Source organism: Ammospiza caudacuta, chromosome 26 (genome assembly GCF_027887145.1).
Source record: "Ammospiza caudacuta isolate bAmmCau1 chromosome 26, bAmmCau1.pri, whole genome shotgun sequence".
Classification (NCBI taxonomy): Eukaryota; Metazoa; Chordata; class Aves; order Passeriformes; family Passerellidae; genus Ammospiza; species Ammospiza caudacuta.
Window position 1 is genome coordinate 6704070 of NC_080618.1, and position 27941 is coordinate 6732010.

The 27941-nt window shown below is 54.5% G+C and overlaps 3 protein-coding genes and 1 non-coding gene across 5 annotated transcripts; 3 read left to right on the forward strand and 1 right to left on the reverse strand.

Annotated features, from left to right (window-relative positions):
* Window positions 1-95: 95 nt before the first annotated feature.
* PCYOX1 (prenylcysteine oxidase 1) lies at window positions 96-4835 on the reverse strand. Its single transcript, XM_058820109.1, has 6 exons — window positions 4748-4835; window positions 3934-4140; window positions 3198-3372; window positions 2707-2918; window positions 1914-2066; window positions 96-1548 (listed from the first exon to the last, which is right to left on the reverse strand). The coding sequence occupies exons 1-6, from the start codon at window positions 4833-4835 to the stop codon at window positions 890-892; spliced, it is 1494 nt and encodes a 497-aa protein (XP_058676092.1). The 3' UTR covers window positions 96-889.
* A 105-nt stretch (window positions 4836-4940) lies between these two features.
* On the forward strand, window positions 4941-5011 carry TRNAG-CCC (transfer RNA glycine (anticodon CCC)). Its single transcript has one exon. It is a non-coding gene; the product is annotated as a tRNA-Gly (tRNA).
* Window positions 5012-6153: 1142 nt separating this feature from the next.
* TIA1 (TIA1 cytotoxic granule associated RNA binding protein) lies at window positions 6154-19688 on the forward strand. 2 transcript variants are annotated; one of them, XM_058820153.1, is made up of 13 exons: window positions 6154-6307; window positions 9401-9497; window positions 10406-10499; window positions 11735-11789; window positions 11903-11940; window positions 12395-12482; window positions 12803-12878; window positions 13395-13503; window positions 13956-14051; window positions 14158-14242; window positions 15038-15161; window positions 16935-17074; window positions 19465-19688. In XM_058820153.1, the coding sequence occupies exons 1-13, from the start codon at window positions 6282-6284 to the stop codon at window positions 19574-19576; spliced, it is 1140 nt and encodes a 379-aa protein (XP_058676136.1). In that variant the 5' UTR covers window positions 6154-6281; the 3' UTR covers window positions 19577-19688. The 2 variants fall into 2 exon arrangements, with proteins under 2 accessions (XP_058676136.1, XP_058676137.1); XM_058820154.1 differs by lacking the exon at window positions 11903-11940 and having other exon boundaries at window positions 10406-10504.
* A 1236-nt stretch (window positions 19689-20924) lies between these two features.
* On the forward strand, window positions 20925-27938 carry C26H2orf42 (chromosome 26 C2orf42 homolog). Its single transcript, XM_058820288.1, has 9 exons — window positions 20925-21045; window positions 21986-22809; window positions 23521-23631; window positions 23857-23991; window positions 24291-24395; window positions 25003-25110; window positions 25988-26088; window positions 26160-26322; window positions 27687-27938. The coding sequence occupies exons 1-9, from the start codon at window positions 21020-21022 to the stop codon at window positions 27872-27874; spliced, it is 1761 nt and encodes a 586-aa protein (XP_058676271.1). The 5' UTR covers window positions 20925-21019; the 3' UTR covers window positions 27875-27938.
* The last annotated feature ends 3 nt before the right edge of the window (window positions 27939-27941 follow it).

The window sequence follows — 27941 nt, forward strand, 5'->3', positions numbered from 1 at the left end:
GCTGGGTGTTAATTCTGCTCCCAACCCTGGGAAAACTCATGGAAAACCTTTTCATTTATGGGAGTAGGTATTAAATTTGTGCTATTTTTGGTGGTTTTCTCTTTCAAAACATGGACACTTAACAATTCTTTATTAACTCCTTCATACCTGAACACAGTGATGGATATTGGTGTTTTTTCCTCTTTCCCACCCACTTTGGCAGCTCCCAGCAGCTCATCTTCTCCCTGAGGAATTTTTCTTTGGCAGGAAAAATTGTCCCGGCTTACTTGGGAAGGCTTCACTGCTCCTGTTCCCTCCTGAGCTGGCCACACAGCCTCCAGGTGGCACTGGGGGACATCAAGATGAGATACTGGGAGGAATTTTGTCATGGAAGGAAGAGTTGTCCAGCCTAGGCTGTGGCAGAGTCAGAATCCCTGAAAGTTTCCAAAACACATGGACGTGGCACTTGAGAAAACCATTAGCGGTGAACACAGTTGGGTTGATGGTTGGACTTGAGGGTCTTGAGGATCTAGAAGGTCTTGAAGGTTTTGATGATCCTGAAGGTCTTGATCTTCTTGAAACTCATCCAACCTTAAGGATCCCCTGATCCTATGAAACTCCTCCTTGGAGGAGCAAAGTATGGAGTTCATTAGAGTTTATTACAGCATCTTGAAGGTCTTGACGTTTTTGAAGATCTTGATGGTCTTGAAGATCTTCCAGTCTTAAGGATCCCACGATCCTATGAAACACCTCCTTGGAGGGGCAAAGTTCATTAGAGTTAATTATGGCATCTTGAGGGTCATTGTGATCTAAGACCCTCCAATCCTAAGGATCCCACGATCCTACGGAACACCTCCTAGGAGGGGCGCAGCACAGAGTTCGTTAGCGTTAATTAAGCCCCGGGGGCGTGTCAGAGCTCCGTTTTGAGCCTCTCGTGCAGGTCCTCCTGGTCGACGCTGGCGCCGTGGCCGTGCCAGCGGTGGAAGGCGAGCAGGGCGGCGTTGCGGGCGGCGATGGCGCTCATCTCCATGGCGCTGGCGGCGCGCTCCAGCCCGTTCAGGTAGTAGAGCCGCTCGTGCAGCACGATGGGGGGAAACCTCTCGGGAGCGCTGTACTGGGGATACGCCAGCCACGGCTTCACCTTCACCGAGTCGTAGGAGGAGAAGAGCAAACTGAGCTGCTCCTTGCTGAGCTCCTCGTTGGAAAACACCTTCCAGACGGCCGAGGGCAGCGGCAGCGTCTCGCCCGTGCCCGTGTCACCCACGGGGGACACCACACCCAGGCTGTTGATGAACAGTTTGGGGTTGTCCGTGGTGAAAATGGCCCCAAAGGGAAAGGCCTGGGGGTCCTGGTAGCCAAAGAAGGAGGTGTTCAAGCGCCCGTGCACCAGGGTGGTGACGGTCTGGTGGTAGGGATTGGGGAATTCCGGGATGGGAGGGTCGAAGTTGCGGAAGGTGATGTTGGCCATCTTGCGGCCGAGCGGCGCCGCGATGACCACGATGTCGTAGGTGTCCCCTGTGAGCCCCGAGGACGTGTTGTAGGTGACCTCGTAGAGCTTCACCACATCCCCTGTGGAGAGCAGCTCGGTTATCCTGACCCTGCTGGGAGGAATCCCAACTGTCCCTGGCATCCCAACATTTGGGTTCATCAATTTGTGCAGCTGGGTTTGGAGCCCTGTTTTCATGGAATGGGTTGGACTGGAAGGGATCCTAAAGCCCATCCAGTTCCATGGCAGGGACACATTCCACTGTACCAGGCTGCTCCAAGCTCCATCCAATCTGGCCTTGGACACTTCCAGGCAACAGCTCTGGGAATCCCATCCCAGCCCCTCCCCAGCCTCCCAGGCAGGAATTTTCACTTAGACACTCAGAAGGCGCCGAGTTCTCCAGTGTCACCATCCCCTCCCTCCTGAAGGGAACTCCAGCCCCACTCACCACCACGCTGGTGTCTGGTTTTTGGCTCTATGGACACGACTGTTCCCGGGATAACCTCGGCCTTGGAGGAGTAGATGAGGCCGGAGCACACGAGTTTGTTCCCCCCTTTCACAGACCAAAGGCCCGACTGCACCCCGGCCAGGGACACAGCACCTGCAAGGAAACCGCCTCTGTCAGCAGGGAAACACTGGAAAAACAAACTGCAAAACTGGGGGCATTAAATGTCCCTTTGGGACACAGAGCTGGGAGCCCAGGGAGCAGGAACCCAACATCCAGGATGGGTGGTGTAGCTTTTGGCACTCCTCACATGGGGCACCAATTGTTGGTGGACCCAGATGATTTTCCCCATTGCTGCTGGACTTGAACAACTGACAGCCAAGATAGTGGCTAGCATCAGCCTTTTATTATACTTCAATAAAACTTCCAAACCTTTCCCCATTGACAGTGGGCTGAAATGACTGATGCTGAAGATGTGGCCAGCACCAGCCCTTTATTATCCTTTACAGTAAACTTCCATTTTTTTTCTGTAAATGGGCAGCACCACGCAACACTGACTCCTCTCTTCCCCTTCTCTCTTCCTCCTTCCTCTTCCTCACCGCTGCCCAACCCACTCTTTTATACCACACATCCTCACTGGGCAGGCTGGTGACCTGTCCAGGGCAAGGCTGCTTCCATTCTTTGGTAATTAGTACAGCTGCCAGCTCATCAAGGACAAGGCTGCCCACAGAACCATCTCTGTTCTCTTCCAATCCATTCTCCACACCCAGGATGGGAGGCTCCCTCAAACACTCACCTACAAAGCCAGGGATGGCGACCCCTTGGCCGTAATTCACCCTCATGGCAGGACACACCACATGGTTGATGAATTTCTGGGAGAAGCCTGCTTTCTGCATGGCCTCGTCGATGCTCTGGTTCAGCAGCCGCGCGAAGTCGTCGCCGCCCAGGGCGTGCAGCAGGCGCTCGTTGCTGCTGAAGGCGTAGTCGTGCATCTGGTACCGGTAGATCCTGTCGGTGCCCACAGGGATTGTCCTGTCAGTGAGCTCTGGCCCTGGCACCCGCGGGGAGCTCACGGGGTGGCTCTGGGGGACCGCAGGACAAGGAGGCTCAAGAGGGCAGGTTCAGGTTCCAGATTGGGGACTTTTATGAGGATGGAGCGGCTGCACCACCCCTGGAAGTGCCCAAGGACGGAGCTTGGAGCCACCAGGGACAGAGCAAGGTGTCCCATGGCATGAGGTGTCCCTAATGTCCCTTTCCCAATTTTTCCCCTTCAGGACCCCAGCCCACCTCATGAACTTGTCCAGGATGTCCTCCACCCACATGGACATGCGCAGGGGGTTGAGCCCATAGTGCCACAGCAGCTTGAGGAGGTTGATGAAGGACCAGCTGCTCTCCTCAAACACAAATTCCTCCCCATTGTAAATGCCTGCAAGGCTGCCCTGGGGTGAGGCGACCGAGAGGCCTTTGGGAAAAGGACAGAAAAAGGTAATTCTGGGAAAGGCAGAGCTATTCTACCTCACTTATAACTGCCTAGAGATAAGCTGGCTACATGCTGATATGGGTGAGTGACTGGAGTGCCAAAGTGTGGAAAGGGGAATTAGCCCTTGATCACAGGCCAGGGAGTGATTGGAGGTGATTTTGGGGCCTTTATGATGCCATAAGTGGGTCACCTGTAGACAGGGGTGAAACCATTCCCACTGGGATGTGTGTTTCCTTTGCCTGGAGTGGGGCTGGGGTACCACAAGGGGCATGGGGGAAATCATGGTGGGCTATTTGGGAAGGAAAGTGTCCTGTGAGTGAGAGATGTTGGACAAAGGTGATTAATAGGGAAGTATATGGGGGGATATTGGCAAAAGAACAGGAACTATTGGGGAAGGATATGGGGGACTACTGGGGGTGGATAAGGGGCTTCCAAGGGGATGTCCCCCAGCAGAGTGGGACCCAGAGCACCCAGGGGGATCATTTTCGGATCAAGGCACAATTTTGGGACTGGGAAACACCAAGGTGGGGTGTCCATGCTCACCCAGCTCCTGGACAAAATGCTTCATGTGCAGGTTGAGGGGGTGGATCACGGACCCCCCTGCCTCGTAGCTGGCCCCCTCCACGTCCAGCGTGTCCAGCCGGCCGCCCAGCGCTGCCTTCTCCAGCACGTGCAGCTGCACGCTGCGGCCGAACTTCTGCCGCAGGAAATACGCGGCGGCCGAGCCGCCGATCCCGCCGCCCACCACGGCTGCGAGAAGGGGGCACGGTCACCTTCACAGCCCCATGAACCCCCCCCTCACACACCCCCCTCACAGGCCCCTGCATGAGAGATCCCCTCAAGGGAGCCCCTTCACAGATCCCTCATGGCCTCCTCACCCCAATCCCCTCAAAGGAACCCATCTCATATCCCCTGCCCCTCAAAGATCCCCTCACAGGCCCCCGCTGACCTTCATGGGGTCCCCCCTTGCACCTTCCTCGCAGCCCCCTCCCAACCTCCCTGACCCGACACAGATCCCTCATGGATTCCCCCACTTCAGATCCCTCACGGAACATGTCCCCCATACTCCCTGACCCACATAGGTGCCCTCATGTCCTCTCATTACAGATCCTCTCAAAGTCCCATAAAGTCTCACTCCTTCCTCACAGATCCCCTCAAAGGGTCCCACTGGTACCCTGCGCCCTCACAGATCCCCTCACAGTTTTCCCCTCCAAATGCCTTCAAGGGATCCCCCTCACAGCGCCTCTGACAGATCCCCTTAAGAGCTCCCCCTGAGCTTTCCCCTCACAGATCCCTCCCAAATTTCCGGTCCCTCACACAACCGCCTCCCCTCAGCCCGCTGTGTCCCCGTTCGCACCGATCTTGGAGGGCCCATGGCGGAGGCTGAGGGCGAGCGGGCAGAGAGCGCCTAGCAGGAGCGTCAGGAGGCGGCCGAGGCCCGGCATGGCGGCGGGGAAGGGCAGAGGGCGATGGGCGGGCCGGGAGCGCAGCTCTGGCCGGCTGCGGACAGCGGGATCATCAAGGACACGGAGAGTCCCCGCTTCTCAACCGCGCCGCTGGTGTAGTGGTATCATGCAAGATTCCCATTCTTGCGACCCGGGTTCGATTCCCGGGCGGCGCACAGATCTTTTACGTTTCATTTACTTATTTTAATCTGAATTTCAAAGTACAGTCTTTTACTGCCTTTACTTTTAATTATGTTCATTTAACTCCTTTATTTTCATTTTCCCGCCCTTGCAGAAGGTGCCCCTTTCTCGGTGCCCACATGTACCTTTTCGCTCTGCTTTTAATCCCTTTTTTAAAATCTCTTTGCTTTTAATTATTTTATTTTAATGCCTTGGTTTTAAATTATTTTCGTTTAAACCCTTTTCTTTTAAACTCATTTATTTCACCTACTTTATTCTAACTCGCTTATTTTTATTCTCTCCTGCCCCTGGCCTCTGTTGCTGGTCCCTACATGAACTTTTTCACACTGCTTTTAATCCCTTTTCCTTTGATTTTTTAATTTTTAAATCCTCATGTTTAGTTCCTCTAATTATTAAATGTTTATAATTTATTTTAATTACTTTATTTTAGTAATCTTTCTTTTAGTCCCTGTATTTTATAAACTTTATTTCCCCACCTCATTGCCTCATTCCCGATGCCCACCTGTCCCTTTTCACCACGACTTTACTTTCAATTCTTTCATATTTAATCCTGTAATTTTAAACTCCTCCATTTTAGACACTTCTATTTTAACGCCTTTATCTCCTTTACTTTTAATACCCTTATTTCCCAGCCCTGCTGGCCCTATTCTTGGTGCCCGCATGTCCCTTACGCGCATACCCCTTTCCAACGCGGTTTTAACTCCTTTTATTTATTTTCTTTTTACTTTTTAAATTTTAAATTTCTTTCTTTCAACACCTTTATTTTCCCACCTTTATTGCCATTTCTCTGGTCTGATGCCCCCGTTCCCTGTGTCCGCTAGCACCTTATCACCCCGCTTTTAAGCGCTTTCAACGCTTTTATTTTTAAGCCCTTTATTTTAAATCCCTTCATTTCTCACCCTTTTATTTTCAACGCCTTTTAAATCCCTTCATTTCTCACCCCTTTTACTTTTAACGCCTTTATTTTAAATCACTTTTCACCACTTTTCTCGCCTTACCCTCACGGCCGCGCATGCGCGGAGCTGCCGCGCGTCCCCGCGCCGTTCCCGCGCTCTCCCCGCGCACGCGCGTTCCCGCCCCCGCCCCCCCCGGCCCCTCAGCCCGCCCGCCCGCCGCCATCTTGCGAGGAGCCGCCGCGGGACCGTCCGCCGGCAGGGCCGGCGCCGCTCGGGCTGCCCGGGCTGCCCAGGGCTCACGGGGCCGCCCCGGCGGGCGGGAAGAGCCGGGGCGGGCGGCGGCGGCGCCATGGAGGATGAAATGCCCAAGACCCTGTGAGTGGGGAGGGGGCGAGACCGCCTATTGTTCCCGGCTCCGCGGGGAGGGGCGGCCCGGGGTCGCCTCACGATCGGGGCCCCTCAGGGCTCCGCCGCGGAGCCTCGGCCGCCCGCAGTGCTGCGGGGCTGAGGGGCGGCCGGCCCCCTCCGGCAGCGACGGAGCCCGGCTCCCGCGGTATTGCTGCCCTTTCCCCGGTGCCAGTGCTGGGCACCGCCGGCCTGCCCTCCGCTCCGGGCGTTCCCCTGGGCCTCCAGCTCACACCTGGAGGGCCAGGGCTGTGTGGAAGCTGTGTGTCCCTTCCCCTGTACGTCCCAACTCACATGTGGAGAGAAAAGGGGTCTGCAAGGTGTGTGCCCCTTGCCAGTCCATGCCAGCTCACACCCGGAGGGAAAAGCGGCCAGGAAGGTGTGTCCCTCCTTCTCCTGGATAGAAAGGGGGTCTGGAATATGTGGGCCGCTCTCCGCAGTCCGTGCCAGGTCACACCCGGAGGGAAGGCAGTGTGGAAGGTGCCCCCTCCCTGGTACATCTGCGCACATCTGGAGGGAAGGGGCTCTAAGGTGTGTGTGCCCCCCTCCCTTGTCTATCCCAGCCCCTGGCAGGGCATTGAACTGGGATGATCTGAGTCCCTTCCATCCTAAACCATTCCTGGTGAGGATCCTGTCACTCTGTGTGATTCATGAAGGGTTTTGTGAGTGACTGGCTGGATTTTGGCCTTGGCACACAGCTGCAGCCCCCTGGCCTGCTCAGCAGCTCCCTAGGAATGACCAGGCAGTGCCCATGAATCCAGGGCTTGTCCCAGTGTTCAAAGCACTCTCTGAACCTGTTGCTTCCCACAGAGTGAATTAGGAGTTAAGAAGCCACGCCAGGGGAGGTTTAGGTTGGATTTTAGCAAAAGGTGCTGCAGAACCTGACTGCTGTGCTCACCTGGGCTGTTCCCCTCCTTCTCTCAGGCAGGTGTTACTGGAGTAGCTTTCCCCTGTTTGGATCAGGGGAATCAGGCCCCACTGTTGCCATCCCACCCCCAGAAGCCTTGTTCAGCAGTGTGGCAGGGAGGGAAGGAGGGAATCATTCCAAGCTGAGGGATTGTTGTGCCCTGGGACTGCTGAGTGCCCACAGGACAGCAGGACCCCGACGTGCCTCACCCCAGCTGTCCTGAGCACTCCCTGCTTTCCAATCCCGCTGTTTTCCCACATTTTGGGAGCTATTCCTGCCTCTGCACACACAGTGTTGGTGTGTTTGTCTGGGAAGGTGTTTTCCCCATCCCAAGGCTCGGATGTGTGGTGCCAAGGAATGCAGGTCCCTGTCCTGGAGCATGTGCAGCTGCTGGCACACACAGAACATCACAAAAGAGCTGCAGGATCACCGAGTGCTGCCTTGAAACAGCCCAGGGCTCAGCAAATCCAGGCTGGGATTTCTGTCACTCCCTCCCTGAGGCTCTCTGGGGTCATACAGGGAATTGTCACCAGCTGGTGCCATAGGTGGGGTTGGGAAGGAGCAGAAAGTGCAGCTCAGGTTGGGTGTTCAGCCTCTCGGAGCCCCCTCTCAGCTGGACTTGCTGGGGGGAGAATGCCCTGCTGTTAATTTAATTGCCTTAATGAGGTGCTCCGATCCCTCCTTGTTTTACCATTCTGAGGAAACAAAGCCTGTAAAGGGTTTTTAAAACCCAATCCTGCCTCCTGCCTAAAAGTTGCTTTAATAATTAGCACAGAGCTCCTGGATGAGCCATTCCTGACAGAACTGTGTCTCCTTCCCCCATAACCAAAGCCTGGAGCACAAACGGATCCTGGATGTGCTGCTGGCTGTTTTCTGCCCCTCTGGGGGCACTGCAGGTGCACCAGGGTGGTTCCAGGGCTGCCCTTTGGCCACGATTCCTGGGCTGAGGTTTTTCCCACAGAACATTCCTGTGCAGGAACTGTGGCTGCACCTCGAGGGCTGAGGTTTCTCACTGGGCTTTTTATAAAAATCCCACGATTTGGGCACAACAACACCAACAAAACAACAAAACAGCCACCCCTGGGCCTTGGTGGGTGAGGGAGCCACAGCCCCAGGTGGGAGTGGGGGTTTGAGCTGTGGTTGTGCTGCAGAGGCTGAGCCCTGCACTCCAGCACGTTCCAGGCACATCTGGGGCTTCCAAAACCTCAGGGCTTTGGGGAGAACCATCCAAATGTTGTGGGAAATGTGGAAAAACAGCAGCCTGAGCTGCTGGGGCAGGGATGGGGGGGTAGGGATAGGGGAGCTGGAACTTCTGTACTGGGAAATCATAATAGAAATATGGGAACTGGAGTTCCTGTACTGGGAGATCAATAGGTGTAAGAGTATGAGAGCTGGAATTTCTGTTCTGGGAAATTGTAGTAGTAATATGGGAATTGGAATTCTGTACTGGGAATTCAGTGTAGGGATATGGGAACTGGAGTTTCTGTACTGGGAATTCAGTACAGGGATATGGGAACTGGAGTTTCTGTACTGGGAATTCAGTGTAGGGATATGGGAACTGGAGTTTCTGTACTGGGAATTCAGTGTAGGGATATGGGAACTGGAGTTTCTGTACTGGGAATTCAGTACAGGGATATGGGAACTGGAGTTTCTATACTGGGAATTCAGTGTAGGGATATGGGAACTGGAGTTTCTGTACTGGGAATTCAGTACAGGGATATGGGAACTGGAGTTTCTGTACTGGGAATTCAGTACAGGGATATGGGAACTGGAGTTTCTGTACTGGGAAATGAATCAGTGTAGGGATATGGGAACTGGACTCTGACCTGGGAAATCAGTTTGGAAGGTCAACTTCATGGAGCCATGGAATCCTGGATTGGTTTGGGTGGGAAGGGACATGAACCTGCCCAGTGCCACCCCCTGCCATGGGCAGGGTCACCTCCCACTGTCCCAGGGTGCTCCGAGCCCTGTCCAGCCTGGCCTTGGACATTCCCAGGGATTCTCCTCTGGGAGTTCCATCCCAGTGTCCACCTCACCCAGCCCTCAGCAGTGGGAGGCCATTCCCCCTTTTCCCATCACTCCATCCCTGCTCCCAAGCCCCTCTCCAGGCTCCAGCATGTCCCACATCCCTGTCCCTCTCTGTGTTTGTCCCTCAGGTACGTGGGGAACCTCTCCAGGGACGTGACCGAGGCTCTGATCCTGCAGCTCTTCAGCCAGATCGGGCCCTGCAAGAACTGCAAGATGATCATGGATGTAAGAGCCCCAATCCTCTGATCCCCCTGCTCCCCTCAGGGTGCTGCCTCCAGGCTGTGCCTGTGCTCAGGGAACAGCACCTGGAATAAACCTGGGCATGGTTTGGCTTCGTTTCTGGATGTACCTGGTGGGGAATTTAGGGATGGGTGGGCATGGAGAGGGACAGTGAATCCCCTCATTAAATCAGGAGGGGATTGCAAATGAGGTTTGAAAAGGTCTTTGCCATAATTTTCCCTTTCTAAAGCAGAATTGAAAGCTCTGAGAGCGTTGTTAGTCCCTGTAGGGTCAGAAAACGTGTCCAGGTGGAGCTGTTGAGGTGTCAGCAGTCAGAGGCTGAGCAGAGCAACCAGAGCCTGGCTTTGTGTCCCTAATCCTGGGGTTTTGTCCCTAATCCTGGGTCAGTGTCCCTAATCCTGGGTTTGTGCCCCTAATACTGGATTAGTGTCTCTTGTTCTGGGTTTGAGTCCCTAATCTTGGGTCAGTGTCCCTAATCCCAGGTGTGAGTCCCTGATGCCTGGTTTGTCTCTCCAGTCCTGGCTCAGTGTCCCTAATCTCAGGTTAATGTCCCCAATCCCAGCTCAGTGCCCCCAATCCCAGCTCAGTGTCCCCAATCCCAGCTCAGTGCCCCCAATCCCAGCTCAGTGTCCCCAATCCCAGCTCAGTGCCCCAATCCCAGCTCAGAGTCCCCAATCCCAGCTCAGGTCCCCCAATCCCAGCTCAGTGTCCCCAGTCCCAGCTCAGGTCCCCAATCCCATCTCAGTGTCCCCAGTCCCAGCTCAGGTCCCCAATCCCAGCTCAGTGTCCCCAGTCCCAGCTCAGGTCCCCAATCCCATCTCAGTGCCCCCAATCCCAGCTCAAGTCCCCAACCCCAGCCCAGGTCCCCAATGCCAGCCCCTGTCCTGTCTCAGACAGCTGGCAATGATCCCTACTGCTTCGTGGAGTTCTACGAGCACCGGCACGCGGCCGCAGCGCTGGCTGCCATGAACGGCAGGAAGATAATGGGTAAGGTAAGCTGCCCTGCTCCTGGTGAGTGTGTGCCAGGGGCAATCCTGCTGGGAGAGGCTGTGCCAGGGGCTGGGGGCACCCAGGGGCAGATCCTGCTGGGAGAGGAGGGCTCCTGCTGCAAATGGGGGATTCTGCCTTTGGGGCAGAGATCTCAGTGGGACAGGGCTCAGAACAGGAGTTCAGGGTGTTGGGAGCAGTTCAGAGAGTTGGAAGAAATTCAGGATTTTGGGAGGAGTTCAGAGCCTTGGGAGGAGAAATTCTGGGTATAGGAGGAGTTCAGAGCATTGGGAGAAGGAGTTCAGGGTGTTGGAGGAGTTCAGAGCATTGGGAGAAGGAATTCAGGGTGTTGGAGGAGTTCAGGATTTTGGAAGGAGTTCAGGGTGTTGGAGGAGTTCAGAGCATTGGGAGAAGGAGTTCAGGGTGTTGGAGGAGTTCAGGATTTTGGAAGCAGTTCAGGGTGTTGGAGGAGTTCAGGATTTTGGAAGGAGTTCAGGGTGTTGGAGGAGTTCAGGGTGTTGGAGGAGTTCAGGATTTTGGAAGCAGTTCAGGGTGTTGGGAGGGGAAGTTCAGGTTGTTGGGAGGAGGAGCTCAGAGCATTGGGAGGAAGGTGGAGCTGGGGATGTGCAGCTGGGAGCACAATCACACAATTCCATGGCTGGGCTGTAAGGCCCCTCTGGAGATGATCTCCTGCCAAAGCTCATTCAGAGCAGTGCAAGGGCAGAGCCCAGCAGGGTTTTGATGTGTGCTGAGAAGGAGCTCCCACAGCCTGCTCCAGCCCTCCAAGGAAAGTTTTCCTTCATCTTTTCCCTCATATTTTCCTTCTTTTCCTCATATTCAGGTGGAGCTTCCCATCTTTCAGTCCCTGCCCTGTCACCGGGCACACTGATCAGAGTCTGTCCCCATCCTGTTCACAATCACCCTTGGGACATTTGAAGCCATTCCCTGTGTCCTGTCCCTCCATCCCCTGTCCCCAGTCCCTCTGCAGCTCTCCTGGATCCCCTTCAGGCCCTGGAATGTTCTGGAAGCTCTCCCTGGAGCTTTCCTTTCTCCAAGTGAACCCTCCCAGAGCAGTTAATCTAGCCTTGTTAATTTAAGAACAAACCCCCTCCCCAGAAAAATATCTTAAACTCGAGTTTGCCCCCCAGCCTTGCCCTGTAGGGTCAGATTTGAGCGCTGGAGGTGTCTGAGCTTTTTGGGATTTGCCAAACCTGATGTGTGGTTGCCATTTGCAGGAGGTCAAAGTGAACTGGGCCACCACCCCCAGCAGCCAGAAGAAAGACACCAGCAGTAAGTGTCACCTGAGCCAGGTGTGAGACAGAAACGCAGCACACAGAGCTCTGTGGGGATGGTTTGCGTTGGAATCCTAATTGTTGATTGTGTTTGTGTTAATTAAACTTCAGGGCAAATCTGATCTTTGCCATCACACAGCGTTCACAAGGTAATTGTAATTTCTTAAACATCAAATTGTGGATCTCCAGGGTGTTCCTGAAGCTGAGTTTGGGATTTTTTGTTTGTTTTCCATTGAACTTTTGTGGAAAAATTCCTTTAAATTCTCTTCCATTTCCCTGTAGCGTCAGGAAGGGATTTGGTGCTAATCTGTGGGCAGTTGGGAATTAAAACCCAAAATGTCTCATTCTGGAGTTCTGAGGCACATTGAGCATCTCCCTCAAGGAGCATCCAGAAGGTTCCATCACTCCCAGCAGTTTCTGTCGGGAAATTATTGGAATTTCAGGCTGGTGTGGCTAAACCCCACCAGTGCCTGATTTTTAATAATGAATTTTTAATGACAGCTGAGTTTTAATAAAGAGTTTTTTTAAGAAGAGTGTTTTTCCCTCTGTTCTGCTCAGAGGGCGTCTTCAACCGCTGAACCTCCTTTCTGTTTTCCCCCAAAGACCATTTCCACGTCTTTGTGGGGGACCTGAGCCCTGAGATCACCACTGAGGACATCAAAGCAGCCTTTGCTCCCTTCGGAAGAATCTCGTGAGTGTTTTTGTGGGGCAGCTCAGGTTGGGGACAGCTTTGTGTCAGTGTGTGACACTGTGGCACTGCAGGGACAGCTCTGCTCACACAGCGGAGCTTTTATCCCACCTGGTTTGCTCTCCCATCAAAATTTACAGCTGCCCAAAAATGGGGTAACAAATTGACCTGAGAATTAAAGAATTCACTTAACAGGCAACACATGCCTTTCAATTCCTGCATTTTTATTTTTGTTTTCTATCATTTCTATGGAGCATTTGCAATGAGCAGGTGGAATATGATGGCAAATAAATCAGATTTTAAAGGTTCCCTTTGTGCTTTAGGGACGCACGGGTGGTCAAGGACATGGCCACGGGCAAGTCCAAGGGCTACGGCTTCGTCTCCTTCTTCAACAAATGGGTGAGAGATCTTTGTTTCTTTCCTCAAAAATGGTGAAAACCCTTATTTCCCTCTTCAGTAAATGGGTAAAATCCCTTCATTTCCCTGTTCAACAAATGGGTGAGAGATCTTTGGGTCCTTCCTCAAAAATGGGTAAAAACTCAGGAGGGCACTGGGGTCACTCCCCTGGCCCTGTTCCATGGGAAGGGGTTGGGGACACTGCAGGGTCACTCAGGAGGGCACTGGGGTCACTCCCCTGGCCCTGTCCCACGGGAAGGGGTTGGGGACACTGCAGGGTCACTCAGGAGGGCACTGGGGTCACTCCCCTGGCCCTGTCCCACAGCAGGGGTTGGGGACACTGCAGGATCACTCAGGAGGGCACTGGGGTCACTCCCCTGGCCCTGTCCCACGGGAAGGGGTTGGGGACACTGCAGGATCACTCAGGAGGGCACTGGGGTCACCCCCATGGCCCTGTCCCACAGCAGGGGTGCCAGCAGTGGGGTCAGTGGGGTTTGTCTGTCCCTCTGTCCCCCGCAGGACGCTGAGAACGCCATCCAGCAGATGGGGGGCCAGTGGCTCGGGGGCCGGCAGATCAGGACCAACTGGGCCACCAGGAAACCTCCAGCTCCCAAGAGCACCTATGAGGGTGGGTGCCCACCCTGTGCCCTGGCAGCTCCTGGCATGGGGGATCCCTGAGGTTCTGGGGTGGGAAGGACCTCAGAGCCCATCCCACCCCATGACAGGGACACCTTCCACTGTCCCAGGGTGCTCCAAGCCCTGCCCAGCCTGGCCTTGCACACCAGCAGGGATCCAGGACAGCCACTGCTGCTCTGGGAATTCCATCCCAAAATCCCATTTAAATCTCCCTTTGCCCAGTTTGAACCATTCCCTGTGTCCTGTCCCTCCACCCCTTGTCCCCGAGCTCTCCTGGGGCCCCTTCAGGCCCCGGAATGGCTCTGAGCTGTCCCTGTAGAGATTTGCAGGTCATTCCCAACGATCCTGTTCAGTCAGGACTGGAATTGCCCCCCAGTTCCCATCCCTGCCCTTTGCAAACCCCACCCCCAATCTCTCTGCAAACCCCAAGCCCGTGTTTTGCAGCGAGCACCAAGCAGTTGTGCTATGACGAGGTGGTCACTCAGTCCAGCCCCAGCAACTGCACCGTGTACTGCGGGGGCGTCACCTCGGGCCTCTCAGGTACGTGTGGCCCCGCCCACCGCGCCAGCCCCGCCCACGCTGCCGGCTGTGCCTCACCTGCTGCCTGTCTGTCTGTCTGTCTGTCCGTCCGTCCTTCCTGCTCCAGAGCAGCTGATGCGCCAGACCTTCTCCCCCTTCGGGCAGATCATGGAGATCCGCGTGTTCCCCGACAAAGGCTACTCCTTCGTCAGGTGGGGGAAAATGGGGGCTCCCAGGGGGGAGTGGGATTGGAGTCCCAGTAAATATCTCAGTAAATATTCCTAATAAATATCCCTATAAATATTCCCAATAAATATCTCAGTAAATATTCCTAATAAATATCCCTATAAATATTCCCAATAAATATCACCAGTAAATATTCCCAATAAATATCCCAATAAATTTTCCCAGTAAATATTTCCAGTAAATATTTCTAATAAATATCCCAATAAATATTTCCAGTGAATATACCAATAAATATTCCAAATAAATATTTAAAATAAATATCTCAAGAAAATATTCGCAGTAAATATTAACAATAAATATTTCCCATATATATCCCCCATAAATATCCCAATAAATATGTCAGTAAATATTCCCAATAAATATCTCAAGAAAATATTCCCAATAAATATTTCCAATAAATATCCCAGTAAATATTCCCAATAAATATCTCAGTAAATATTTCCAATAAATATCCCAATTAATATTGCCAATAAATATTACCAGTAAATATTTCCAATAAATATCCCAATAAATATTCCTAATCAATATCCCAATCAATACCCCAATCAATATTCTCAATCAGTATCCCAGTCAATATCCCTTCAATATCCCAATCAGTATCCCAATAAATATCCCTTCAATATCCCAATCAGTATCCCAATGAATATCCCTTCAATATCCCAATCAGTATCCCAATCAATACCCCAATCAGTCAATACCCCAATCAATCAGTTGATCGATCAATCAATCAATCAACCAACCAATCAATCCCCCATCCCCAGGTTCAGTTCCCATGAGAGCGCCGCCCACGCCATCGTCTCCGTCAACGGCACCACCATCGAGGGCCACGTGGTCAAATGCTACTGGGGCAAGGAGAGCCCGGACATGGCCAGCCCTGTGCAGCAGGTGCTAATTAACCTCTGCTGATTGGCTGGGAATGGAGGGAGGTGCTAATTAACCTCTGCTGATTGGCTGGGAAGGGAGGGAGGTGCTAATTAACCTCTGCTGATTGGCTGGAAATGGAGGGAGGTGCTAATTAACCTCTGCTGATTGGCTGGGAAGGGAGGGAGGTGCTAATTAACCTCTGCTGATTGGCTGGGAATGGAGGGAGGGAGGTGCTAATTAACCTCTGCTGATTGGCTGGGAATGGAGGGAGGGAGGTGCTAATTAACCTCTGCTGATTGGCTGGGAATGGAGGGAGGGAGGTGCTAATTAACCTCTGCTGATTGGCTGGGAATGGAGGGAGGTGCTAATTAACCTCTGCTGATTGGCTGGGAATGGAGGGAGGTGCTAATTAACCTCTGCTGATTGGCTGGGAATGGAGGGAGGTGCTAATTAGCCTCTGCTAATTGGCTGGGAATGGAGGGAGGTGCTAATTAACCTCTGCTGATTGGCTGGGAAGGGATGGATGGATGGATGGATGATGGATGGATGATGGTTGGATGGATGATGGATGGATGGATGGATGGATGGATGGATGGATGGATGGATGGATGGATGGATGGATGATGGATGGATGGATGATGGATGGATGATGGATGGATGGATGGATGGATGGATGATGGATGGATGATGGATGGATGGATGGATGGATGGATGGATGATGGATGGATGATGGATGGATGGATGGAGGATGGATGGATGGATGGAGGATGGATGGATGATGGATGGATGATGGATGGATGGATGGATGGATGGATGGATGGATGGATGATGGATGGATGGATGGATGGATGGATGGATGATGGATGGATGGATGATGGATGGATGGATGGATGATGGATGGATGGATGATGGATGGATGGATGATGGATGGATGATGGATGGATGGATGGATGATGGATGGATGATGGATGGATGGATGATGGATGGATGGATGATGGATGGATGGATGATGGATGGATGGATGGATGGATGGATGGATGATGGATGGATGGATGATGGATGGATGATGGATGGATGATGGATGGATGGATGGATGATGGATGGATGGATGGATGATGGATGGATGATGGATGGAGGGATGGATGGATGGAAGGATGATGGATGGATGCATGGATGGATGGATGGATGGATGATGGATGGATGGATGATGGATGGATGGATGGATGGATGGATGGATGGATGGATGATGGATGGATGATGGATGGATGGATGATGGATGGATGGATGGATGATGGATGGATGGATGATGGATGGATGATGGATGGATGGATGATGGATGGATGATGGATGGATGATGGATGGATGGATGATGGATGGATGGATGGATGGATGATGGATGGATGGATGATGGATGGATGGATGATGGATGGATGGATGGATGATGGATGGATGGATGATGGATGGATGATGGATGGATGGATGATGGATGGATGGATGATGGATGGATGATGGATGGATGGATGGATGATGGATGGATGATGGATGGATGATGGATGGATGGATGATGGATGGATGGATGATGGATGATGGATGGATGGATGGATGGATGGATGGATGGATGATGGATGATGGATGGATGGATGGATGATGGATGATGGATGGATGGATGGATGGATGGATGGATGGATGGATGGATGGATGGATGATGGATCCATGGCTGGCTGATGATGGATCCATGGCTGGCTGCTGGATGCCCGGTGCGTGCCCGTCGCTGACGGTGCCCGTGTGCCGCAGGGCCAGCTGAGCTACCCGCCGGCCTACGGGCAGTGGGGGCAGTGGTACGGCGGTGCCCAGCTGGGCCAGTACGTGCCCAACGGATGGCAGGTGCCCACCTACGGCGTGTACGGCCAGGCCTGGAGCCAGCAGGGCTTTGGGTGAGTCCTGGCACCTCTGATCCCAAACTGATCCCAAACTGATCCCACAGCAGGGGGGACATCCCAGTGAGGTGGGGAATCCCTAAAGGATTTTTTTCACCCCCAAACCCTTTTCCCCGCAGTCTTCAAGCTTTTTTTAGCAATCCCTAAAGGGTTTTTATTTAATTTAACAATCCCTAAAGGATATTTCAGCAATCCCTAAAGGGTTTTTATTTAGTTTAGCAATCCCTAAGTGATCTTCATTTAGTTTAGCAATCCCTACAGGATATTTTACCAGTCTCTAATGATTTATTCCCCTCCCCAGGCAGAGCCAGTCATCGCCCCCCTGGATGCCCCCGGGTTCAGCGTGCAGCTGTTTTAGCAGCCCTTAAATGATATTTTAGCAACCCCTAAAGGGTTTTTATTTAATTTAACAACGCCTAAATGATATTTTAACAATCCCTACAGGATATTTTACCAGTCTCTAATGATTTATTCCCCTCCCCAGGCAGAGCCAGTCATCGACCCCCTGGATGCCCCCGGGTTCGGCGTGCTGCTGTTTTAGCAGCCCTTAAATGATATTTCAGCAATCCCTAAAGGGTTTTTATTTAGTTTAGCAATCCCTAAGTGATATTTATTTAGTTCAACAATCCCTACAGGATATTTTACCAGTCTCTAATGATTTATTCCCCTCCCCAGGCACAGCCAGTCATCGACCCCCTGGATGCCCCCGGGTTCAGCGTGCAGCTGTTTTAGTAGCCCTTAAATGATATTTTAGCAATCCCTAAAGAGTTTTTATTTAATTTAACAACCCCTAAATGATATTTTAGCAATCCCTAAAGGGTTTTTATTTAGTTTAGCAATCCCTAAGTGATCTTTATTTAGTTTAGCAATCCCTACAGGATATTTTACCAGTCTCCAATGATTTATTCCCCTCCCCAGGCACAGCCAGTCATCGACCCCCTGGATGCCCCCGGGTTCAGCGTGCAGCTGTTTTAGCAGTCCTTAAATGATATTTTAGCAACCCCTAAAGAGTTTTTATTTAATTTAACAACCCCTAAATGATATTTTAACAATCCCTACAGGATATTTTACGAGTCTCTAATAATTTATTCCCCTCCCCAGGCAGAGCCAGTCATCGACCCCCTGGATGCCCCCGGGTTCAGCGTGCTGCTGTTTTAGTAGCCCTTAAATGATATTTTAGCAACCCCTAAAGAGTTTTTATTTAATTTAACAACCCCTAAATGATATTTTAGCAATCCCTAAAGAGTTTTTATTTAGTTTAGCAATCCCTAAGTGATATTTATTTAGTTCAACAATCCCTACAGGATATTTTACCAGTCTCTAATGATTTATTCCCCTCCCCAGGCAGAGCCAGTCATCGCCCCCCTGGATGCCCCCCAGTTCGGCATGCAGCTGTTTTAGTAGCCCTTAAATGATATTTTAGCAATCCCTAAAGGGTTTTTATTTAATTTCACAACCCCTAAATGATATTTTAGCAATCCCTACAGGATATTTTACCAGTCTCTAATGATTTATTCCCCTCCCCAGGCAGAGCCAGTCATCGCCCCCCTGGATGCCCCCGGGTTCAGCATGCAGCTGTTTTAGCAGCCCTTAAATGATATTTTAGCAATCCCTAAAGAGTTTTTATTTAATTTAACAACCCCTAAATGATATTTTAGCAACCCCTAAAGGGTTTTTATTTAATTTAACAACCCCTAAATGATATTTATTTAGTTTAACAATCCCTACAGGATATTTTACCAGTCTCTAATGATTTATTCCCCTCCCCAGGCAGAGCCAGTCGTCGCCCCCCTGGATGCCCCCGGGTTCAGCGTGCAGCTGTTTTAGTAGCCCTTAAATGATATTTTAGCAACCCCTAAAGAGTTTTTATTTAATTTAACAACCCCTGAATGATATTTTAACAATCCCTACAGGATATTTTACCAGTCTCTAATGATTTATTCCCCTCCCCAGGCAGAGCCAGTCGTCGCCCCCCTGGATGCCCCCGGGTTCGGCGTGCAGCTGTTTTAGCAGCCCTTAAATGATATTTTAGCAATCCCTAAAGGGTTTTTATTTAATTTAACAACCCCTAAATGATATTTATTTAGTTTAACAATCCCTACAGGATATTTTACCAGTCTCTAATGATTTATTCCCCTCCCCAGGCACAGCCAGTCATCGACCCCCTGGATGCCCCCGGGTTCAGCGTGCAGCTGTTTTAGCAGTCCTTAAATGATATTTTAGCAACCCCTAAAGAGTTTTTATTTAATTTAACAACCCCTAAATGATATTTTAGCAATCCCTAAAGAGTTTTTATTTAGTTTAGCAATCCCTAAGTGATATTTATTTAGTTCAACAATCCCTACAGGATATTTTACCAGTCTCTAATGATTTATTCCCCTCCCCAGGCAGAGCCAGTCGTCGCCCCCCTGGATGCCCCCCGGCTTCGGCGTGCAGGGCCAGAACGGCGCCGTGGTGCCCCCCCAGCCTGGCTTCCGCGTGGGCTTCGAGACCCCCTGACCCCCCCTGAGCCCCCCCAGCGCTGAGATTGACCCAAACCCCCCCCTTTTCACCCCAGAACCACCCCGGATGCTGGATCGCCCTCACCGCCGCCGCCTTCGCTCCTTTTTTGGGTTTATTTTTATTTTGAATGTGTTTTTTTACAAACACAAACTGCAGGGACTCGGCTGCCTCAGCTGAGAATCGGGGCAGGAATTGCACAAAGTCATTCTTGGGGGGTTTGTTTTTTGGATTTTTTTTTTTTTTTTTGGGATTTTTTTTCCCTCAGAAAGAGCTGGGAAAAAACCACCCCAAAAGAAGCCAAAAGTGTGGGGATCTGGAGGTGCCTTCAGCCCCACAGCTCTGTTTGAAAGGAGCCTCTTGGAGGAGGCTTTTTTACCAGAGAAATCTTCGTTTACATCCTTTTCTTGTGGATCTCAGTGTGTTTTTCAGGGCTGGGTTTTTGCCTTATGCTGGGGAAAAAAACAAAATACAAAAATAAAAATAAAAAAGGGACTCAAAAGTGCCCAAATCTCCCCACATGAGCCAAGATTCCCACCCTGGGACAGCAAAATTCCTGTTGCTAAAACAGATCCCTCCGGGGCTTGGTTGTTTTTTTTTTAATTTTTTACTGATTTCTACATTTTCCTGTACTGATTCTGTAAAATATTCCGAGCAAATTGAAGAATTTTTGCACAACCTTCGGCCACTTTTGTACGTTTTCCTTATTTAAAGGTAGGACACAAAGGAGCCTTTTGATGTGATTTATGCCTCAAATCTTCCTCTTTTTTGGTCCTTCTTTTTTTGTGGATATGAGATATCTCTTGGAATATAAAGTTTTTAATCCATTGTGTAAAATTCCCTCCGTAGCCCAGGTGTGTTTCACAAGGGAGTGAAGGTGAGAAGAGCTCCCAAACCTCATCTATCAGAGGCCAAAAAACGCCCTTTTTTATCCTACCTCTCGCCCAGCCTTTAAAAAAAAAACACAAAAACTCACAAAAATGGAAAAAAAATATGGAAAAACTTTTTTTTTAGGAAAAAAAAAAAAGAAAAATGAAAAAAGTGAGCTGGTGTGTGCTGTGTTTTGTCAGGTGGTGGTGCGGTGGGGTTGAGAGGGGGTGGGTGGAGCTGCTGGGATTTGAGGGGGGAAATGGGCTGAATTTGGGGGGGGAAAGGCGAAATTTTTGTGGGGGAAAAGGGAAATTGAGGAATTGGGGAGGGAAAAAGGGAATTCTCGCCGCGGGGTCTGCTGGGAGTTGTAGTCCAAGCATCGTGGGGGGGTTTAGCTCTCCTTGGACTACAACTCCCAGCAGCCCCCGCGGTGCACCACGTGATGCCAGCGGGCCAATAGGAGCGCGCCGATGGCGGAAGTGGAGCCGCTCTGACGGCGCTGCCGGCGGCGGTAACGGGGCCCAGGTACCGGGGCGGGGCCGGCGGCGGAGCTGACGTCACGGGCCGCGAGGGATGCTGGGAAACGCCGGAAAACGCCGGTGAGGGGGGACGGGACCCCCGGGGCTGGCTGTGATAGGAACCGGGGGCTGGGGGTGAGGGGGGAAACCCCGGGCGTGGCCGTGAGGGGAGAGACCCCCGGGTGTGAGGGGAGGTGGCGCGGGGAGTGCCAGGGCGACCATTGGGGTGGCACAGGCACTAGATAGAGTGGCACAGACACTGTCAGGGTGGCACAGGGACTCTCAGCTGTTCACTGGGGTGGCACAGGGACTCTCAGGGTGGCGATTGGGGTGGCACAGGGTCTGCTGGGGTGGCACAGGGACTCTCAGGGTGGCATAGGGCCTGTCAGGGTGACCATTGGGGTGGCACAGGGACTCTCAGGATGGCCATTGGCATAGCACAGGGGATCTCAGGGTGGTCACTGGGGTGGCACAGGGCCTGTCAGGTTGGCACAGGGGATCTCAGGGTACTCACTGGGGTGGCACAGGGCCTGTCAGGGTGGCACAGGGACTCTCAGGGTGCTCACTGGGGTGGCACAGGGCCTGTCAGGGTGGCACAGGGACTCTCAGGGTGCTCACTGGGGTGGCACAGGGCCTGTCAGGGTGGCACAGGGACTCTCAGGGTGCTCACTGGGGTGGCACAGGGCCTGTCAGGGTGGCACAGGGACTCTCAGGGTGCTCACTGGGGTGGCACAGGGCCTGTCAGGGTGGCACAGGGACTCTCAGGATGCTCACTGGGGTGGCACAGGGCCTGTCAGGGTGGCACAGGCACTCAGGATGATCACTGGAGTGGCACAGGGACTCAGGGTGGCCATTGGCACAGCACAGGGACTCTCAGGGTGTCACAGGGCCCGTCAGGGTGGCACAGGGGATCTCAGGGTGGCACAGGGGATCTCAGGGTGCTCACTGGGGTGCCACAGGGCCCGTCAGGGTGCTCGCCGTGCCCAGGTTCCCCCGTGACCCCTCTCCCATGTCTCCTCAGCCCCATGGACCCGTGCCCGGGCAGGCCCAAGGCCCCGTCCTTCCTGTCCGACCTGGGCAAGGCCACGCTGCGCGGCATCCGCAAGTGCCCTCGCTGCGGCACCTACAACGGCACGCGGGGGCTCAGCTGCAAGAACAAGACGTGCGGGGCCGTGTTCCGGGCGGGCGCCCGCCGCGCCCCGGGCACCGCCGACGCCGTGCGCCTGCTGGGCGGCGCCCGGGGCCGGCTGTACTCGGTGTGCCAGCGCCAGCGCCGCTGCTTCGTGGAGCTGGGGGTGTCCGAGACGGCCATCCGGACCCCCGAGGGCACCCTGATCACCCAGCTGAGCTCGGGGCGCTGCCACGCGCCCGCCTGCGCCGGCCGGGCCGAGGGGCAGTGCCAGCACCTGAAGCTGGCGCTGGGCTGCCGGGCCGAGGCCACGCCGCTGCCGCTCAAGAGCTCGGTGCTGGGCGCGGTGCAGGCGCCCGCCGAGGCCAAGCGGAGCCTGTGGGAGTTGGCCGCGGAGCCCTCGGGGCCGCTGGTGCAGAGGGTGACCAAGAGCGTGCTGGTGGTCAAGTGCGAGGCCGGCCCGGGGCACGGCCTGGGCTACCTGCACGCCAGCTTCGGGCAGCGCCGCTTCTCCTGCGCCTGCCGCGTGCCCGGGCGCGGCCGTGCCAAGGGGGAGCGGCGGGAGGACGAGGAGGAGGAGGGGGAGGAAGAGGAGGAGGAGGAGGAGGAGTCGCCCCCCGCGCGCTGCATCCATTTCCTGGCCTGCATCTGCGCCTTCGCCAGCGACGAGAGCCTGGCCCAGGAGTTCTCCGAGTTCCTCACGGCCGACGGCAGCGGTGGGAGCGGGCTGGGAATGCCACGGTCCCAAATGCCCTGGGCAGGGGGTGGGGGACACCCTAAAAACCCTCCTGGGTCATTCCATGGTCCCAAATGCCCTGGGCAGGGGGTGGGGGACACCCTAAAAACCCTCCTGGGTCATTCCATGGTCCCAAATGCCCTGGGGAGTGGGCAAGGCTTGGGGGCCACCCTAAAAAGCCCCATGGACCGTTCCATGGTCCCAAATCCCCTGGGCAGGGGTTGGGGGGCACCCTAAAACCCCCACTGGTGCCAAATCCCCTGGGCAGCAAGTAGGGGTGGGGGGCACACTAAAAACCCCCCCTGGGCTCTGCCAGCAGCCATTCCATGGTCCCAAATCCCCTGGGCAGAAATGGGAGCGGGCAGGGCTTGGGGGGCACCCTAAAAACTCCCACCCTGGGCCATTCCATGGTCCCAAATCCCCTGGGCAGCGGTGGGAGTGGGCAGGGCTTGGGGGGCACCCTAAAAACCCTCCTGGGCTCTGCCAGTGCCCATTCCATGGCCCCGAATCCCCTGGGCGTTGGGTTTGTGCTGCCCCATCCTGCTGTGAGCACAGAGATCCACTGGGGCTGGGGGACAGATCCCAGTGGCTTTGGGGTCTTTCTGCAGGGCTGAGAGCTCTGAACCCCCTCCCAGAGCAGGACATTTGGGGTTCATTTGGGATGTTTTAGGGACAGTCCCTGTGTCCCCAGGTCTCAAGGGGACGCTGATCCCGCAGCTGCTCCGGGGCCCCGGCCCCACAGCGCGGGCACGGGGGGCGGCTGCTGCCAGGGCCAGGAGGAGGAGGAAGGACCTGGGGACAGGTGAGTGTCCTGGGGAGGGCTGGGGGCTGCTCTGTGGGGTCACATCCAGCTGGGGAACCTCTGGACAAGCTCCATGGGGTCAGATCCAGCTGTGGAACCTCTGGAGCAGCTCCGGGCATTAGGAACTCGTGGGGGTCCCTGGTTGTGGTGTGGGGGTGGAAGCCCAGAGGAGGGAGGTGACAGTGGGTGACATTAGGTGGCACTTGGTGACAATCCCTCCCTCAGGCCCGCAGGTGCCCGGGCCCCTCCTGGCTCCAGAGCCAGCTCATCCCACCCCCAGGAGGAGCAGCCTGAGGAAGCTGCCCGTGGTCTCCTCCTCACCTTCCCCATCCTCATCATCCTCCTCATTGAAGAGACACGGTGAGCCCTGGGGCACTGCCACCTCAGGGTGGGCACGGGTTGATGGGGATTTGGGGAACGAATTCCTGGTTTGAGGATGAGGAGGGGCTGGGATGGAGTTCCCAGAGCAGCTGTGGCTGCCCCTGGATCCCTGGCAGTGCCCAAGGCCAGGTTGGAGCCACCAGGGACAGTGCAAAGTGTGGGACCATGGTGGGACCAGAGGAGCTTTGGGGTCCAGGAGTGGCTGGGCCGTGTCACAGAGCCCTGGGGTGATGTTTGGGGCACGGTGATGTTCCAGTGTCCCCTCGGTGTCCCCTCAGGCTGTCCCCAGGCGCTGGATGAGTCCCAGGTGTCCCTGTCCTTCCAGGAGTGGCTGGGCAGTGTCACAGAGCGCATCCACCAGACCATGCACTACCAGTTTGAGGGTGAGTGAGCTCCTGAAGGACTGGGATTGTCCCCTGGAGCTTTTGTGGGGTCCCTGGAGCCGGGCTGGGAGAGCTGGGAATGCTCCCCTGGAGATGGGACATTCCAGGGAGAGCTGGGAATGTTCACCCAGAGAAGGGAGAAGATCCAGAGAGAGCTTCCAGCACATTCCAGGGCCTGAAGGGAACATTCCAGAAGAGCTGGGGAGGGACTGGGGATGGGATGAAACCCAAGCCATTCCACAATTCTCAAGCCCCTCTGCTCTTTGGGGGACATTTTGGGAACACTTTTGGTCCCTTTTCGGGAATACTTTTGGTCCGTTTCAGGGAATACTTTGGGTACCATTTTGGGAACTCTGTGTCCATTTTTGGGGATAATTTGGGAACACTTTTGGTCCCATTTTGTACCCTCACCATCCATGCCACTGTCACCATGCCCTCCCCATTCTCCTCCCAGTGACGCCAAAACAGCGACAGGGCGGGTGCGGCCTCCAAATCCCAAACATTTCCCTGGGAATTCCAGCACTGCTGACCCCATAAGCCACAGGGACATTTTGGGGTGACAATTTGGGCCCCCCAGCCCCTCCCTGATCCCGCTGTGCCCTCCCAGGCCACCCAGAGCCGCTGGTTTTCCACATCCCCCAGTCCTTCTTCGAGGCTCTGCAGCAGCGAATCTCCAGCGGCAGCGGCAAGAAGAGGCTGCCCAACTCCACCACGGGTGAGGAAAAAGGGGAAAAACACCCAAAAAAGGGGAGAAAACACAATAAATCCTGCTGGGAGCTGAGTGTGGGGCAAGGAGCAGGGGCACAGAGAGGATTCCGGGGTTTTTCTTGGGTGCTGGGGAGGGAAGGGGGGAAATAAAGGGGAAAATAAAGGGGAAAAAAAGGAGGGAAAATAAAGGGGAGGGGGGAAAAATAAAGGGGGGGAATAAAGTGGGGGAAAGAGGAGTGGAGAAATAAAGGGGAAAAGGGGGGGAAATAAAGGGGAAAAAAGGGGGGAAATGGGAATGGAAAAATAAAGGGGAAAAACTAAGGGGAGGAAAAGTAATGGGGAAAAATGGGGAGGGAAAAATAAAGGAGGAAAAATAAAGGGGAAAAAAGGGAGGGAAAATAAAGAGGAGGGGGGGAAAAGGGGGTGGAAAAATAAAAGGGAAAAAAAGGGGGGAAATGGGGATGGAAAAATGAAGGGGAAAAATAAAGGGGGGTGAAAGTAAAGGGGAAAAATAAAGGGGGGAAAATAAAGGGGAAAGGGGCATGGAAAAATAAAGGAGAGAAAAAATAAAGGGGGGCAAAATGGAGAAAAATGGGGAGAGGGAGGGATGAAAAAATAAATGGGGGAAAAGAGGAATAAAAAAGAGGGGGGGGAGGGAGAAAGGGAATTAAAAAGTGGGAGGAAGGGGAGAAAATAAAGGGAGGAATGAGGGGAAAAATAAAGGGAGAAAAGAGACAAAAATGGGGGAAAAGAAGCAAAAAAGGGAGGGAAAAGAAGGAGAAAAGGGGGGAAGGAGAGGAAAACCAAAGAGGGCTGATAAAACCAAGAGGAGGGAGGATCAGAGGGGCCGGAGCCCCCGAGCCCGCCCCGACCCCTCCCCGCAGCCTTCGTGCGCAGGGACGCGCTGCCCCTGGGCACCTTCTCCAAGTACACCTGGCACATCACCAACGTCCTGCAGGTCAAGCAGATCTTCGACACGCCCGAGGTAAGGCCGGGACGCCCCCCCGGGCCCCCCCAGCCCCGCGGGGCCGGCCCTGAGCGCTGCCCGGCCCGCAGGTGCCGCTGGAGATCACCCGGAGCTTCGTGCAGAACCGCGACGGCTCCTACGAGCCCTTCCGCAGCCCCCGCGTGGAGGTGGAGAGCGTGCCCGAGGGGCTGGGCCCGCACGAGAGGCAGCCCCCGCTGCGGCCCCTGGAGCTGCAGACCTTCCTCAAAGTCGGTGAGGCTCGGGGGGCACGGGGGGACCCCAAAATAGCCCCGGGAGGGGCAGGGTGGGACCCCAAAATAGCCCCGGGAAGGGCGGAGTATGATCCCAAAACAGCGCCCAGAAAGTGCAGGATGAGACCCCAAAACCCGCCTGGGAGGTGTAGAATGGGACCCCAAAACAGGCCCGGGGAGGGCAGGAATGGACCCCAAAATAGCCCCCGGGTAGGGCAGAGCATGATCCCAAAACAGCGCCCAGGAAGGGCAGGGTGGGACCCCAAAATAGGTCTGGGGAGGGCAGGAATGGACCCCAAAACCCAGCTGGGAAAGCCAGAGTGGGACCCCAAAACAGCCCCAGGAAGGGCAGGGTGGGACCCCTAAACACAGCCAGGAAGGGCAGAGTGGGACCCCAGAACCACCCCCAGGAAGGGCAGGGTGGGACCCCAAAACAGCTCTGGGAAAGCCAGAGTGGGACCCCAAAACAGTGCCCAGAAAGGGCAGGGTGGGACCCCGAAATAGCCCCAGAAAGGGCGGGATGAGACCCCAAAACAGCCAGCCAGAGTGGGACCCCTAAATAGCTTTGGAAAGGGCAGGGTGGGACCCCAAAATAGCCCCAGAAAGGGCGGGATGGGACCCCAAAACAGCCAGCCAGAGTGGGACCCCAAAATAGCTTTGGAAAGGGCAGAGTGGGACCCCAAAACAACCCCCAGAAAGGGCAGAGCATGATCCCAAAACAGTGCCCCGAAAGGGCAGGATGGGACCCCAAAATAGCCCCAGAAAGGGCGGGATGGGGCCCCAAAACCCGCCTGGGGAGGGCAGGGTGGGACCCCAAAACAGCCCCAGGAGGTCCCAACTCTCCATAGGGTTGGGGGGCTTCAAGGCAAGGGAAAAGGGGGGTTCCATGGGGTTGGGGGGATTCAAGGAAGGGCAGAGGGGGTTCCATGGGTTTGGGGGTTCAGGGAAGGGGAGAAGGGGAGTTAATGAGGTTGGGGTTTTCAGGGAAGCAGGGAAGGGAAGAAAGGGGCGTTCCATGGTTTGGGGGGGTCCATGGAGGGGCAGCAGGGAGGGTTCCATGGGTTTGGGGGTCCATGGAGGGGCAGAAGGGAGGTCTCCATGGGGTTGGGGGGGTTCCATGGGTTTGGGGGTCCATGGAGGGGCAGAAGGGGGGTCTCCATGGGGTTGGGGGGTCTCCATGGGTTTGGGGGTCCATGGAGGGGCAGAAGGGAGGGTTCTATGGGGTTGGGGGGGTTCCATGGGTTTGGGGGTCCATGGAGGGGCAGAAGGGGGGTCTCCATGGGGTTGGGGGATCTCCATGGGTTTGGGGGTCCATGGAGGGCCAGCAGGGCCCCCTGAGGCAGCCCCCCCGCCGTGCCCCCCCAGGCCACACGTCCCCCACGCAGAAGGAGCCCACGCCCTTCACCATCGAGTGGATCCCCGACATCCTGCCCCGCTCCCGCCTGGGCGAGCTGCGCCTCAAGTTCCAGTACGGGCACCACGGGGGGCCCCGGCAGCCCCCCGGCCGCGGGACCCCCCCCGAGCCCCCCCTGGGCTCCATCGTCTTCCCCTGAGCCCCCCGAAACGGGACGGGGGGCTTCGAGTGCGGGGGGCACCCGGGGGCACCCCCAGAATAAAGCT

Excerpts from the sequence above, each read along its gene's own strand:
- PCYOX1 (XM_058820109.1), bottom strand. The coding sequence starts at position 4,835 with ATGCCGGGCCTCGGCCGCCTCCTGACGCTCCTGCTAGGCGCTCTCTGC. Across the intron at positions 4,141-4,747 it reads CCATGGGCCCTCCAAGATCG|CCGTGGTGGGCGGCGGGATC; the intron begins GTGCGAACGGGG and ends CCCTTCTCGCAG. Across the intron at positions 2,067-2,706 it reads CGCCATCCCTGGCTTTGTAG|GTGCTGTGTCCCTGGCCGGG; the intron begins GTGAGTGTTTGA and ends GTTTCCTTGCAG.
- TIA1 (XM_058820153.1), top strand. The coding sequence starts at position 6,282 with ATGGAGGATGAAATGCCCAAGACCCT. Across the intron at positions 10,500-11,734 it reads GAACGGCAGGAAGATAATGG|GAGGTCAAAGTGAACTGGGC; the intron begins GTAAGGTAAGCT and ends TGCCATTTGCAG. Across the intron at positions 15,162-16,934 it reads TGGCCAGCCCTGTGCAGCAG|GGCCAGCTGAGCTACCCGCC; the intron begins GTGCTAATTAAC and ends CGTGTGCCGCAG.
- C26H2orf42 (XM_058820288.1), top strand. The coding sequence starts at position 21,020 with ATGCTGGGAAACGCCGGAAAACGCCG. Across the intron at positions 22,810-23,520 it reads CCTCACGGCCGACGGCAGCG|GTCTCAAGGGGACGCTGATC; the intron begins GTGGGAGCGGGC and ends CTGTGTCCCCAG. Across the intron at positions 26,089-26,159 it reads AGATCTTCGACACGCCCGAG|GTGCCGCTGGAGATCACCCG; the intron begins GTAAGGCCGGGA and ends CCCGGCCCGCAG.